Raw genomic sequence first — 16,674 nt, 5'->3', positions numbered from 1 at the left:
AAATAAAGAATTTTATCAAAAAACTGCAGTTTGCTATTCAGAGAAGATGGGAGATGCTGTCAGAGACAAGAAACCAAAAAGATAAACTAGGCCACTTCTACATTGCTAGGTTCAAGTTCATTTGACAATATGTAATTTTGCGTGCACATTGGGAGAATGCACACAGTGGCTGAGACAAGTCTCTAGTAGTACAGAAAACGATGAAGAGAAGGGACTACTAAACTGCAGAACATGGAATTCACAGTCTGAAAAACCCTACGATGCATCCTGGATCTGTGTTTGCAACTCCCATTGTTCTAAGCACATTTTGCAACAAGGAATTTCATTAGGGCAACCAGTTTCTGAGCTCTGGGCACAGTACTGCACCTAAGATTTCAGATTAAAACAGCAGAGTGGAAGGAAAGGTGGACTTTTTTCTGCCTCCCCACTTCCAGCTACTCTCTGAAGACTGGAGAAGAGACCCTCTAACACTGTCCTGGATTATGCTACGTAGGTGGCCATATTCCTAAGCGATTGCTACACTGCTAAGAATTCTGTATAGTGTTCATGTTTGCTGACCTCGGTTATAAATACTACACCATGCAAAGATACCAGGAAAGCAACGGTACTCACGAAATCAAAATCGCCATCTTGAGGAACCTTCCAGTTATCGGGAAAGACATTCTTTGATATATGGTAAGATTCATGCATATTCTGGTTGCAGTTTTCATGGCTTTTATTCTTGGAGTCCTGTTTATCAAAGTAGTCCATAAAAGAAGGTCGCTGAGCCTGTGGTGATGTTGCATTTCCTAGTATGAAAATTAGAAGGCTGTGGTTAAAATTTAAAAGAGAAAAGCAGTAAGTTCCAAGTAAATTGTGTTTCTAACGGAGCTGCTAAAAAGATACCAATAGGCAGAATTAATGTTTGTTTCCTAGCAATTGGGTTCCCAGGATAGGATGACAGGGCAAACAAGAAAGAGGCATATAATCAGAGCGACAGAAACCTAATGAAATACCACTGTGATGCAAGTGAGTGCAAAAAGTGGCTTACGGCTCAAGTAACTCAGGATACATCTACAGAATTAAACATAGTTGAACTTTTGCAAATCCTGAAATTGGAGTCGAATATTTCTTCTCAGTATTTCTTTTCAGTTTTTCACATTGACACTGATATAAATGTTCCTCACATGAACAGAAACACTCCAGCTTCACCCATAGCATATAAAGATTCTGGCAACACAGTGCCTCCAACTCCCATTCCAGCAAGGTTAGTACAGAAGGATACCATGGTTGATGGTATCAAAAATTCCAGGAGAACCAACAGGGACATACTCCCCTAGCCCAGTTCCTGGCACAAGTCACCCACCAAGGTGACCAAATCCATCTCTGTCCCATAATCAGGCCTGAAACAAGATTGAAATGGATCTAGATAATCAGTCTCCTCTAGAAACCCTTGGAGCTGAAATACCACCAACATGCTCCAGTACCTTGCCCAAAAATGGGACATTGAAGACTGGCTGATAATCATTCAATATGGTGGGATTCAGGGATGGATTTTTCCATGGTGGTCTTATAACTGCCTCCTTTAGGCATGCTGGCACCCTGCCTTGTTGTAAGGAGAGGCATTGACCTCTCCCTTCACCCCCTCAGCCAGTCCGCTGCTGACTCTTTTGATGAGACAGAAAGGGCAAGGATCAAGCACACATGTGGTAGCTCTCACATTTCCAAGGTTCCTGTCCACATCCTCAGGCTGTACAAATTGAAAAGTATCCATTAACACCGGACTAAGGTTGTATCCAACAGCGTGTGAGGGAAGTTCCATTCATGCAATGGGTCTTCTATTTCCTCTACTCTACTATATATGCCCCCCCACATCTGCTCTAGAGGGGCTCCCAATCCCCCAGAGCAGATTTTGAGGGCATGCCCAGAGCAGGGAGAGTGGAGGTGTCTTTCACGTCATTCCCAGAAGTATGTTGTATTAGCAGAGCTGTAGCATTGGATACACCCCTAATATCCCCTCTTACAAGTGGGACAACTCAATGAGAACATTCTAGGAAATGCAGAGGTGCAGATCAATCACATTCCATTTATGCTGAAAATTTACAATTCAGTCTTTGTAAATAACTGCATTGCCAGGATTTTTGCTTCTTATAGTTAAGTTTATGGCTTTACAAGCTGGTCTTTAAGAAACTATTAACAGGACAAAAAAAATGTCTACTTTACCTAAAGAAAAAGAACCAATCTCTAATTTGTGTATCAAACTGTATAGCAAAGTAAAGAAGACCATAGAACGCAGGAGCCAATAGCAGCTTCCTCCATTTGTTGTGAACTACAACTTCCATAATTCCTGATCTTTGTCTGTGTTGCCAGAGCCTGATGGGAGTTGATAGCCCACAACAGCTGTAGGACACCACATTGGCTACCCTTCCATAGAGTAAGGGCAATTATCTCTTAAGGAAAGGGAATCCTAGGCTCATGAGGAAACTGTAATAAATTGGTCTGACACATGTTATAAGGTAATCTTACAAACTATTTAAGCGATCGTTTGGAATACAGCTTTGGTAGGAACAGCTAAACATTGCTGCAGGAAAGGAAAGTCATGCCTCACTAACTTCTTGATATTCATTCCTATTACTACAATAATCCACAAGAGAATTGCACTGACATCACTTGATTAGATGCTCAGAAAATGCAGAAGTTCCACATTAAAGGATAATCTCTAACTTGCAGAGTTTCACAATCATTTGCAGAATTGGCTGATTACTATCTTAAGCATAGCTTGGGAGAAAGATTAAGCATTTTCAGCTCCAAAGAAGCTTCCAGATACAAAGTTTTTAAGAAAGAAAGAAAGAAAGAAAGAAAGAAAGAAAGAAAGAAAGAAAGAAAGATTTACAGAGAGTCCCAACCTGCACCCTGAAACTATATTGCTAATTTCCCCAAAATGTGTTAAATTGTTACTACACTTTGCTAGATACAATGGAGAGGGGTTATAGTTTAGGTTCAACCTGGTCCCTACCACCCACTAGTGGGTGTTTCAGGATTCTAGGTAGGCGGTAGGGGGTTCTACGGCACAAGCTGAATGCTCCTTCCATCGAGTACTGGTGGGCAGTAAGGAAATTTTACCATCAAGAAAGATGCATTAGTGGGCGGTAGATATAAAAAGGTTGACTACCCATGCTCTAGCATTTCCATTTAAAAGGACTGCAGGGATGGGAAAGATCACCACTAGAGACCTTACAGAGCCACTCAAGGTCAGAATAGTCTGTACTGTGCTAGATGGGCCAATGGATGGATTCAAAATAAAAATGCAAAATCAACTAACACAATTCTTGTTGCCAGAGATGTCACCTTGACATGACCTTAATCCTATGCCCTTGAAGAAGGCCATCATCAACTGAGAATACACTGGATATTTTATCAAGACTATATTAATTTTATAAAGGTTTGCCTTTTAGTGCTGTTGTGAGATTTCCCTTCATTTTTGTCTGGCACACAAAAGCAGCCACTTTGGAGGAAACTGGGGGGGGACGACAAAAAGACCCTAACCCTAAAAGGTGGGAGAATGAAGATCATTGCGGAAAAATGCCTTATGAAAACATAAACTTGTTTAAGCGAACTAGCAGGCGTATTTAGTAAGGATGTGGGCTTTCCAAATTAAAGCCAGATGAAACTGTAGAAAAGCAAGAGTAGGTCAGTCAAACTGTACCACCATAGAAGGACTCTAGTGCCCACTTGATTTTCCAGTCTTCCAGGTTCTGTTTTCTTGTATTGATATAGTGCATCCCTTTCTCACCAACAGTTTACCCACACAAGCCCCTACTCCTGAAAAAATATAAGGCCAGAAAACACAATGCTATTTATTGCTAGGCTGTGTATTAAAATGTTAGGTTAGAATGTCAAGCTTTGTTTTGTTCCAGATCTCAGCTTTATTTGGGCACAAGTCCCTATTTGTTGGGGGGAAATATGTTTTTACTTATTTTTTGTCATAGCGCCCAGGGGCCTCCAAGCATGGGCGCCTATAAATAAAAAACTTATTATTGTTACTTATTTTGTCCTTGAGCAGGAAAATAGAAAGTTGAGGGAAATATATATACAAAATCTAATGTTAGCAAAGTTTTAAAAGATGTCCAATAGTTTTGCATTGCTACGAGAGGAAGAAAATCCCCCCTCTGTCTAAACACATTTATTTCTGCAGTTGTGTGGCTTGCTGCAAAAAAACCATCTGAGAATGTGTCACCCAAACATCTACACATTTTAAGCAATCTGCAAGGGAGATCCCAGTATGTCTGGGGCTACTCCTCTCTTTAAAAGACGCCTGCTCCTTGGGAGAAAGGCTATGGCAAACCTAGACAACATCTTAAAAAGCAGAGACATCACCTTGCCAACAAAGGTCTGTATAGTTAAAGCCATGGTTTTCCCGGTAGTGATGTATGGAAGTGAGAGCTGGACCATAAAGAAGGCTGATCGCCGAAGAATTGATGCTTTTGAATTATGGTGCTGGAGGAGACTCTTGAGAGTAGACTGCAAAAAGATTAAATGCATCCATTCTTAAGGAAATCAGCCCTGAGTGCCCACTAGAAGGACAGATCCTGAAGCTGAGGCTCCAATACTTTGGCCACCTCATGAGAAGATAAGACTCCCTGGGAAAGACCCTGATGTTGGGAACGGTGGAGGGCACAAGGAGAAGGGGACGACAGAGGGTGAGATGGTGGGACAGTATTCTCGAAGCTACAAACATGAGTCTGACCAAACTGCGGGAGGCAGTGGAAGACAGGAGTGCCTGGCGTGCTCTGGTCCATGGGGTCACAAAGAGTCGGACACAACTAAACGACTAAACAACAACAACTCCTCCCTTAGTAACATTGGAAACCATTGTTGTAAAGCTCTCTAATAATTTTTATGATAGAGCAGTATACAAAGACCACCAGATCATAGGTTCCTCCAAATGCATCATCTATAAGTCGCCTTTTGCTTCTCCCAGAATACAATTAATTCCAACATGAGGAATAAAAATGCTTTCCCCCACTCATTTCTGAACCCACCCTATTCCTGTGACCTTAGTTTGTTTTAACTGTTTTTAATGTTGCATTTTTTATTATTTCAACATGCCCAGGAACCTGCTGGTGAAGGGTGGAAAATAGGTTTAACAACAACAACACACAGTACTGGGCTGAGAAAAAGCAATCCTGGGACTTCCGGGATAGCGCGATCCGGTAATGGCGGATTCCCTCCGAGCTCCGGAGGGAATCGGCTCCGCTGAGGACGGGTCTTGCCGTGCCGGCGACACGGGGACCCTTAAAAACCGCAGGCGCTGAAGCCTGCGGACTTGGTGACTCGGTGGGCACCTTAAACGCCCTCCCCGACCCGCGAAGAGCCTTTTTAAAGGCTGCGGAGTGGACTGGGGTGCGGCGCGGTGCTGAGAGTCCATCGCTACCTCGGCGGAGCGAAGCCGCGAGCCATGGCCAGAGAGCGCTGTCTTCCTTCCTGAAATTTGGACTGAAACAAAGAACCCGTGAGTAAAATGAAAATTCGATATTAAAATTTTACCTTTGATTGGAGTACGACCGGGGGATGTGCTAAAACGAAGTCCACACTCCCCCCCCCCCACAAAAAGATTCAAGCAAGGAGAGGAGCACTAAGGTGGAAAGACTTTTGTGCTTAGAAAGACAACTTGCACGAATTGGATTAAAAAGTTACTGTGCTGGAGAGGAGAGAGGAATTTTAGAAGCTTTTGTGTAATCCCCCCCCCCATTCTGGACCCGGGAGGGTCCTGCGTGTGAGCCTGAGGAAAAAGAGGAAGAAAGTTTGACAGCTGTCAAAAGAGCTGTCAAACGGGCGACTAAAGGCTGGAACTGTGATATTTAGAAATTTCTTTTTGGATTAAAGGTGACATATTGTATCTGAACTGATTGGAAACAAAGTATTTGTGAACAACAAAGTAACGAATTGTTGGAAAAGAACTATTGGACTGGCAATCCCCCTGGAGGGAACAAAAGACACTGCAATGGCTGCAGAAGGAAAATTACTGGCAGAGATAGAAAGGATGTTCTTTCTCGTGGGAATTTTACAAGAGCAGACTGCAGATATGAACAAACAACTTGTGACCTTGAATTTGAAATTGAGCAACTCTGCTGACGATACAAAGTTGGAAAAAAACCCGGCAGCCGGAACAGAAGAGACAGTTTTGGAAATGGGGGGAAAAGAGGAAGAAGAAGGAGAGGATGTTCAGATGGAAAGCACCAACCAAAAGCCTGCAGCTTTAGAAAACAAAGGATTTGAAGAACAGGACCAGTGGACCGTAAATCTGCAAAAGGAGAGAAGGACAAAGGAAGAAGCCCCTGGAATATCTGAAATATTGGAATATAAAAGAACAAATAAACATGATTGGGACTTCTTCCTCAAGTTTGAGTATGGGAGACTGGCAGACCCTTGGCAGCAATTGCTATTGACTGATTCGGTGGAAGGAAAGAACAAGTATGACTGGGACCCTTTCTTTAAGTTTGAGCATGGGAGATTGGCAGATCCTTGGCAGCAACTGCTATTGACTTTGGTGGAAGGAAAGAAGAGGGAGCTTGGGACACAACTCCTTTGAGAACTGAAGGCCAATAAGCAACAAAACAGACGGAGAGAGACTAACTGGGGCTTGAGAGCCTCGGATGTGAGAAATCCGGGCTGAAACTGTTCTTTTAGAATAGTGATTTGGGAAGGGACAGAAACCGGGCCAGGGAGGGAGGGGGAGAGTAGAATAGTAAAAATTTATGATTTATGATTTTTTAATTTGGATATGTTTTGTTTTGTTTAATATAAAAAGGGAGGATTTCGTGGGAGAGAAGGCAGGTCGACCTTAGAGAAAGGAGCTAATGTGTAAAAACTGGATAAGTAAATTTGAGTCTAATAAGAGATGTTAAATATTAAGAACAGAGGATAACAATATAATAGAGAGAAGAGGAAATAACTTGCTGAATTAACTATTGAAATTGGAATGTGGGAAGGAGAGATGTGGGGAAGTCAAGGAAAGAGGGTAATGAAAATTATATATGTTTTGCTTTGTGTTTTGTGTTTGTGTGTGTGTTTGTCTACAAAAAATGTGAAAACTCAATAAAAAAATTTATTAAAAAAAAGAGAAAAAGCAATCCTGCATCACTGGTGGAGTAGAATGAATAATTTTTAGGAATCTTTAGGGTTAGCAACTCTGCAGATTTATCAGTCACAGCGTTTCACATCTTCACTGCATCCTAAAAGAGCTACATTAAGAGACAGAGAACAAACAGATACAGAGGGCTGCCAGTGAAGGGATCACAGCAACTTTGCTTCTACCCAGTCATTTTTCACCTCAAGCCAGACCTCATGGCTTTGTTCTCTCCAAACTAACTATGAGCCATAGCCAAGAACAAACCTTGGTTACAACATGATTAGTCTGGAGAGAGCTAAACCATGAGCCTGGTTCAGAGGACAAGCAAACTATGAGGGAGAAATGAAGAGGTTGCATGAAACAGGCCAATGAAATCATCTAAAAACATCCTGGGGTTCTCATCTCATGCTCTGATTTCCAGAAAGGGAATAGTCTTTCAGCTTACGGTGGGCAGACACACTGTGGGAAGAGGCAGGAAAGTTCCTTCCTCGTAACATGCACAAGACCAAACAGATCATATGTTAAGAGACTGTACGAATTCCTCTCTCAAGCTCAATTCACACATAACCCATGAGCCATGCTTACCACCAAGACCCAAACTGCATGAATACAGGAAGAATGCCCACATGTGCTGGTATAAATTTTAACATATTTAAGAGAACCATCGGAAAATAAGTGATTTCACAGTCGTTTTTAAAAAATCAAGTGCACCAAACCAATCCTAAGAGCTGCTTTATTGAACTGCTTCCTAGGCCTTTCAGCATCTAAATCATATTTCAGCATCATTATTAATATTTTAGCCTCTACTCTTATGGCAGCTGGGATAAATTTTAGCCCTTATGGGGTTGTTTTTGTTCTCTCTTGATTAAGACATGTTTGTGGTTCGTATTGTGTTTATTTTCTATTTTGGTACTGGCCTTTGTCTTAATGGACTTGAGTGTTGAACTCTGTTTGTTTTATGTGGATTTTATGCTTTTAATTTTTTTTAATAACTGTCATCTAGAGAACTTGGGTTTTGGAGTGCCTGATAAATACGTTAAATAAATAAATAAGTTCCAATATAACACAACTAAAAAAGGGGTGGCTATAGGGCTTCAAAACAGAACACATTTCAAAAGATGCATCAATAGTTTGTGAAGTTGAAGTAACATCCACATTCCTTGGACACAATTTGTTATTGGGGCAGATCATTTCTTTCCAGAGCAATGACATAGTTTAATGATTAACACAGAAACCAAGTATACTGCTGAAACAGCACAAAACTATTAAAGAATTTCACATATGACCACACTGCATTATGTGGAAGAAATTTATCACATACTGGGAGGAGATAAAAGGGAAACACTAATTGAGGACACACCAAAATCACAACGATGACTCATTCCAGTTTTTCTACACAGAACAGAGTCCTCTCTTCAAATAGGCAGAACAAAACCATATTTCCAAAAGCTGGAGAACTACCTCATCAAGTTTCATTATTGAAGCTAAGCAGTTTTGAGCCTGGTCAATACCTGACTGGGAGAATGTCTAGCCACAAGATGTAGGTAGCTTTAAGTTCAGTGTAGGAAGTGAAAGATGCATATGTAAATAATAGGAAAATTAAATAATTCCTTATACTATATAATAGTGAAATTAAGCATTTTATGACAAAGGTGAATGATCAGTCCAGTTCACTACTTTTTATACTTTCAACAGAATCTGGTGTCACCTCTTAACTGAGGAGGCAACAGTCCTCCATAAAGTATGATTGGTAGCTATCTGAAGGGTAGATTTCCTTTGGCTTAAGCAGGGATGGTATGTTGGGTTATGGCTCCACATTCTGATCAAGGCAGGAAGTAGGAGGATGCTCCCATGATGCTCTAGTTTGCAGACTTGCCAAGCTTGATACAAGAATCATGAGCCCATGAACCTAAAGAGAAACTTAGAAAAACAAGCACCAGAAAATAAACAGTAGTGGAAAGCCTGCTTCCAATACTATCAGCAAAATAGCTTAACAGATCAGTGGATGTATGGTCCCTATAAAAATATGTGCAGTCAAATATGACAGGGTGCAGTCATACCATCTGTGCTAAAGCAAAGGAAATCTACTGTTCAGGTAAGTACCAATCAAACTATTTATCTTCAGCTATCAGGGATGGTATGTTGGGATACACCAAAGCTAATCTTCTTCTTTGGAGATCAATCGTAGTTGAGTAAAATTGTCTTCCATGAAAAATAGGGCAGGTCCCTGGACTGCATCCAACTGTGCAATGTTCTATGGAAGGACCTGCTGAATGGCATATGAAATTATTTGGAGAAGCCCATGCAGCCACTTCACAAACATCAGGAAGAGGCCTATTAGCAGCGAAAGCTGAAGAAGAAGAAGAAGAAGCTATCATGGAATGAGTAGTCAGTCTCATATCTTTAACACCTCATAAGCCATCCATTTAGACAAAGTGGGAGCACAAACCTTTCTACCCAGAGGTGCTGGATGGAAAGACACAAAAAGAGAATCTGCTTGTATGAGCAATTGGTTCTGGCTATGTACATTTTAATGGTTCTCCGTACATCCATGAGATGTACCATGATCCATTAGATCCTTAAAGATGAAGCTGAGGGAGGAGAGGAAAAACACTCAAGATGAAAGTCTGAATACAAGACAGAAGATCAATAGCAACTAGCCTGAGAAGATTACACAGGTGCCAACAGCAATAACTGAATTCATCATAGCAAAGCCAGGAAATGAACTAAAGCATCATAGGAGCCTCAGTCTGCTTCCAAAACCTTCTTTCCTGCCCTGAGACATAATCCAACACACAACCCCTGCTATTTGGAGGGAACTTTTTCCAGCCTAAATAATATAAACAGAGTACCGATTAAATAAGGGCTCGGTGTTCAGTGAAATGTAGTGATGATCTACAGGATAACTAGTAAGTGACATTCAGTGCAAAAGGGGGACTGTTTTTAAGCCTGTTTCAACAAAATGTAAGTGTGGGCAGGTTTGAGGCATCCAAGTGGCAGGCTCTGTTCCTGACTTCATTAAAACACTTACAGAGGGTATCTGCTTACACTGTTATATGTGCAGAGTCTTCTATCTAGGCCAGAGGTCAGTAATATGGCACCCATAGGGGCACCTGCACCCATAGAGACCTTCCCTGGTGCCCACAGTATCCTCTCCCCCAATGAAATTCAGCATGAAATAAGCTTTCTATTGTAGCAAATAAAATGGGTTGTAGTGTGCAAATATGCACATGGGTCCAAAGGACTGCTGAACCCTGGTCTATGCTATCAGGAACACTGCTTTTCAGTTATGCCCAAATGCCCAGAGAGAACCCTAAGACTTCCTAAGATGTACAGCTACAATGCAGGGCGGCATTCTACAGATATCTCATGAAAGTGCAGAAGTTCAGAGGTAGACAGACTACTTGAAAAGTATTTGTGAAGATCGGACAACATTTGTAGGTTTGTAAGAAGTTTTGTGAGGAGTATTATTGGAAGCAAAAATGGAGAAGGGGAAGGATTATTTGTTAAGAGATGTATAAGCAATATAAAGTTAAGAAATGCATAAGAAGTGGTTAATACGGTGCTGATGGAAGTCTAAAAAGATTGTATAAGTGATAAGTTTTGTGGTACATTTTAAAATTTATATGTGTATGTATGTGTGTGTGTATATATATGAAGTTCAGAGGTAGAACCTGCCATCACAATACCAGACTTTACAGACTTTTACAAGTCTGTATAAGGTTATAATGGACCACAAACCCATGGAGTTGTGTATTTCCAAAAAATGAGAGAAGCTAGAGTATGTATGGGAAACTTTACATTAAAAGAGGGTACTCATTCTGCAATTAAAAGAAATGTTTTCTTAAGAGTTGCACAGCGCATCTTGCACATAAAAGATAAAGGTAAAAGGTAAAGAACCCCTGGACTGTTAAGTCCAGTCAACGGTGACTATGGAGTGCGGCGCTCATCTCGTTTCAGGCTAAGGGAGCTGGCGTTCGTCTGCAGACAGCATTTGCGAGTCATGTGGCCAACATGACTAAACCGCTACTGGCACACGGAAGACCATGACAAGTGCCAGAGCGCACAGAAACAGTGTTTACCTTCCCGTTGTAGCAGGAACTATTTATCTACTTGCACTGGTATGCTTTCAAACTGCTAGGTTGGCAGAAGTTGGGACACAACAGCGGGAGCTCACCCTGTCACATGGATTCAAACCGCCAACCTTCTGACTGGCAAGCCCAAGAGGCTCAGTGGTTTAGACCTTCTCTTTCACATATACCATGGACTGGAAAGTTGTGCCTGTCTCTTTGTGAATATACTTCCATCCAGAATAATTCATCCATTATTCTTCTTGGAACTCTTACATTTGCTTTACATAACATTATCTTCATGATGTTTTACAATACCCTTCTACCATATGTTAAATATTAGTTCAAGATTTTGATAATAAATCTCTCCATTATCCACAGAAGTTTATAAAGCAAATACCTATTTCAGCATCGTACACAAATTAAAACGTGTATTAAGTGTTTTATGGATTGAATCATTCTACTCAAGAGTCATCACTCATCAACAGAACTATTTATTATCTTTTAGCTGGAGATAAAAATCCCTGGTCTACTGTACATAAGCACTGCAAAATACAGTAAACAAAATCCTGTCTTAAACTGCCAGCTCCTCTTCTACAAGTCACAACAAGCATGTTTCTAACATTCAAAGAAGTTAAATCTTTTCAGACTTTGATATGGCACATAAAGCTGCTTCAGTTCATCCTAGCAATAGATTATATTAGTCTAATTTTGTCATATGTGTATTTGCCAGACATATGGCAAGATAGCCATCAGATGGGCAACTGATGTTTCTTCTGCATTTCTGGAGAGAAAATAATAGACACTTTACACTGCCAGGAGTTATGACTGAACAGTCATACCACCAATGTTTTAACTAACTTCCAGCAGAGCTTTTGCAAAACTTAATTCATTCAGCTGAATGTGTTGGGAGAGACGAAATGCTTTTGGAAACCTCAGTTAATATTTGAAGGCACTAGGCAAAAGGCAAGCAGTCATAATAGCAAAAGACAGAAAGTTTGTGACAAGGAGTTAGATTAATGCCAACATTGTACATTTACCTTTTGAACAGATAGTAAACACATTACACATCTCACAACACATTAAGCCATAAGCTATAATAAAATGTGTTTTTTCACCAACTGGCAGCATGCTAATGCATACTGCTCCATTCTAAGTTTTAATTTATATATTTTTTAACTGTTGCTGTATCTGTATTGTCCCTGTTATACCTCATTGAAAATTCAAATGTATCCCTATCGTGTTTTATGACTTCCTTGATATTGTATGTAGGCTGGAACTGGTCTGTTACCGAAATAAAATTCATATTGCTCCATTGTGCCTCTTTTGCTCCTCCCCACACCTCCTTTTCTTCAGCCAGACTCCTTTTCCTTATTTCTTCTCAGCATTACAAGACAACCAGCACTTGTGGTTTGTTTCTCTTCAAACAAATCACAAGTGGAAACCAAAGTAGCCAAGCCAACATCCTGGTTTGTTTCCTCCCAACTGCAGAAAAGGAGGGAAAGGGGAGGACTGAAGCGAGCATGATTGAGCAGTGTGCACCAGCACACTTTTTTGCTTGCGGTAAACCATAGTTTATTTTTAACCATGGCATAACAAGATGTGCGAACCAGGCCAATGCTTTATGACATCATTTTTAAAAATATACCCTTTACACTGTTCAACCATTAACGCCTGGCTAAAAATCTATATGACTATCATAGAACTGGCTCCAAATGGCTCTGGGTTTGACTGGTGTGCCCTTAATGAAAAGTGTTCTAAAATATATTTTAATTTTTCCAGTTATCCTACGTGAAATGTTATGTGAAGGACTTAAATAAAAATGAAATCACATTTAAAACTTATATTTAGTTCCCATAATATAGGATGAAGCAAGCAAAGTATTTATAAGTAATATTACTAATAAAGGCAATCCAGAGGCCGTGAGCCGTCTTGCAGAAGAGATCTGTGTGTTCATGAAATTTTCTGCCCAAGGGCAGACATATTGTCAGGGAAAACTAGGTCAAGTACACATGTGAATCTCATCTGCACAAACCACAAGAATGTAGCCAATATCTACATGGACAACTTCCTTTGCCCAGGTTTTAACTCCAACATTCTTTTGTAGAATCCATAAGATAATTGATTTTAAGTGCATATTTATTGATAACAATTTATATATCTAGAGGGAAAACAGAACATGCTTTAAACAGAAAGGAAAATTAAACATACTTTTCATAGTTCCATCTTCATCTTCATCGTCGTCATCATCACTGTTTATCACCATGGTCCCCAAATCGGATTCAAGCATGGTGCTATTATGTTCAATCATTGTCTGAGCACTGTCACTCATAGTACTTGTGGCTCTCATTGTGCAGGCACTTTCTGAATTTGTCTTCACCATGGTATGGGAGTCCAGCTCATCCTCATCCTGTAAAAATGTTTAAATAGAAATTACTTCCAAACACTTACTGAGGACAAAAGAACTTCCAATCACACATTCTGAATCTCTTAGTTCTTTCTTCACATCATGGCTTGTCACATTTAAATTCTGGGTGATACCCAACTAAGTCCTGCTTAGAATTGACTCACAGAAATCAATGGACTTGTGCTCAATAGCACTGTGAAACACTGTAACATTTCTTGTTTCTCATATTGAATTTTGGGGCATGTCAGATTTAAGATTTACGGTCATTTTCATGGTTAGGAGAAGGGTTGTAGCTCAGTGGTAGAGAATCTGCTTTGCATGCAGACGGTCCCAGGTTCACTCCCCAGGATCTCCAAGAAAGACAAGGAGAGAATGCCGTCTAGAATCCTAGAGAGATATTGCCTATAACTGCAGACAGTGCTGAGCTAGATGGACCAATGCTTTGACATGGTATGTGGCAGATTCCAATGTTCATCATTTCCAATCTTCCTTCCCCATCCCCACTCCACAACTTGAAGCCAAATAAATGTTTAGTTGTTTTGCTTGGTACACTTTTTAATTCTCTCTTTCTCTCCCTCAACTATTAAAGGAGCTCAGAGCAGCAAATACACAAGCAGTAAAAAACCTAAAAACCATTCCAGTACAGATGCAGTAGGGAAAGATCTCTACTTCAAAGGCTTGTCGCTTCTCCAACATAGTTGCTCCTTCCTCATTGCTCCTCGATAAATTAGGCTTGGTTAAATGTTACACGGGACACGGGTGGCGATATGGCTTAAACCACAGAGCCTAGGACTTGCCGATCCGAAGGTCAACTTGGTTATGCCCCACACTGCCCTGCAGCCCCCAGTGCATCCTCAAAAGGGGGAAGCCCCAGGTGCAGATTGGGGGGAGTACTTGATACAACCCACAGTTTTTACACAGCACTAGCAACAAGTAAAAGCTATGCTTTTCCCAGTAGTGATGTATGGAAGTGAGAGCTGGACCATAAAGAAGGCTGATCACCGAAGAATTGATGCTTTTGAATTATGGTGCTGGAGGAGACTCTTGAGAGTCCCATGGACTGCAAGAAGATCAAACCTATCCATTCTTAAGGAAATCAGCCCTGAGTGCTCACTGGAAGGACAGATCCTAAAGCTGAGGCTCCAATACTTTGGCCACCTCATGAGAAGAGAAGACTCCCTGGAAAAGACCCTGATGTTGGGAAAGATGGAGGGCACAAGGAGAAGGGGACGACAGAGGACGAGATGGTTGGACAGTGTTCTCATAGCTACCAGCATGAGTTTGACCAAACTGTGGGAGGCAGTGGAAGACAGAAGTGCCTGGCGTGCTCTGGTCCATGGGGTCACGAAGAGTCGGACACGACTAAACGACTAAACAACAACAGCAACAAGACAAAAACAACTGGAAAGCATTCTGTGAAAGAAGAATCTCAAAAACAGAAAGAGGATATATGCATCCCCCTTACTGTTAATTCACATGACTTGCCCATCTTGCCTGTTGTTTACTATCACTAATACTAGCTCTTCAATGCCTCAGGCAGCAGCCCTTTCCCAGTCCTGTTACCCAATATAGTTTTAACAGAAATTTAACAAGAACTTAGAAAGCTGCCTTATAGAGTCAGGATGTTGCTCCATCTAGCTTAGCACTGCCTTCACTGAGTGGTAGCAACTCTGCAGGATTTCAGACAGGGGTCTGCCCCACTCCTAGCTGAAGATGCCAGGGACTGAACTGCAACCTTCTCCATGATAAGCAGATGCTCTACAAGTGACCTAAGGCTCCACCCCTAGAGACATGTATAAAAACCTCAATAGAAATGAGTCCAGGAGATCAAAAGGGCATTGCATATCATGGGGGAGTTTAAAAAAATAAAATCTCAATGGGCAAAGGCAATTCCTTTCATTTGTATGTACTTAAAGGGTTTGTTAAGCTATGATAAAAGGGGGAAGAAGAAAACCCGTTGATACTTTGTAGAGAAGTATCTGCTGAGCAGATGCTTCTGGACCGTGGAACAGAGTTAATTCCAGCAAAGGATACAAAAGCATTTCCAATCAGTGGCAGTAATGTGCCAGGAATGTAAAACAGAGAACTTATGATAATCCAGTTCATGAATCATAAAACCCATATGGAATAGAAGTATTTGAAAACATTATTAGGAAATCCTACTCTCTTTCTGAAGTCAGATTTAGAGGATGTGCACAATATCCCAGCTATTTAAGGACTAACATGCTGTTCAATGCCTCAAGTCCTGTTACAAGGGCACATTCTACAACCCACAGAAAAACATCAGAATGCAAAAGAGCTGCTTGTTGATTGTATAAAAGCTTCCAATTAAGAGTTTAATTTTAGGTGACTCAATAAAAAGCAAATTCTTTGATTTGTAGCCCTCTTTGAGGGCCAAATAAAACCAGCCAAATACGCTTCGAAAGTCTATCCTAACATCGAGTTTACAAAATAGCCCTACGGATTTCAATGGCTAATGAAAAAGCCACGTACCACTAATCAGTGCCATCGTGAAGAAAACGATCCTGCTGTCCTGGGGGGAGTAAACTTATGAAGCACTGACTGTGTCTGATGATACCCATGACACAGACTAAAACTATAAAAATCAGGGTTGCTGGCATTATTGTATTTACTTTTTTTAAAGTTGCAAGTTAGTAAGATAAATTCAGCTTAAAGTGCACTGGCTGTCTTTCAGGAATAGTTATTTTTCTCTTGCCTGTTTACAGAAAGATAGACAAATATTTTCACATGCATAAAATATTTGTGGAGTGTAATTCAAATGCCTAAATGTGTGTTCTACTGATTTATAAATCAATAAAATCACAACCTTGTTTCCGGGGGGGGGGGGAACCCTAAATACCACATTGTTAACAAAGTTTCTTTTAAAATAAGTGATTAAGTGAGCCACAGTTTCAGAGATAAGCCTCAGTTTATTGGCCATAATGAAAATCAGCAATTAACAACAGCACCACAAGAAGAAATTCATGGGAACAATTTGCTACTATTCACAATTCCCTGCTGAGTTTGTCTTATAAATCAAATTTCTACCTTTTGCCCCTTGCTGTATATGTTAGTCCTCTAACATA

General features: G+C 40.7%; 1 protein-coding gene across 1 annotated transcript in view; it reads right to left on the bottom strand.

The window, feature by feature from the left end:
• The window catches only part of STK3 (serine/threonine kinase 3), a 111,131-nt gene that overhangs the window by 46,274 nt on the left and 48,183 nt on the right, over positions 1-16,674 (bottom strand). Inside the window, exons 9-10 of the mRNA XM_081919784.1 lie at positions 13,393-13,591; positions 613-788 (exon numbers count right to left, since the gene is read on the bottom strand). Coding sequence (XP_081775910.1) covers positions 613-788; positions 13,393-13,591 — 375 coding nt within the window. The remainder of the gene's footprint in view (positions 1-612; positions 789-13,392; positions 13,592-16,674) is intronic.

This window comes from Podarcis melisellensis, assembly GCF_964234715.1.
Source record: "Podarcis melisellensis genome assembly, chromosome: 7".
NCBI lineage: Eukaryota > Metazoa > Chordata > Lepidosauria > Squamata > Lacertidae > Podarcis > Podarcis melisellensis.
The sequence above is the reverse complement of the archived record's forward strand: the minus strand, read 5'-3'. Positions and strand labels throughout refer to the sequence as shown.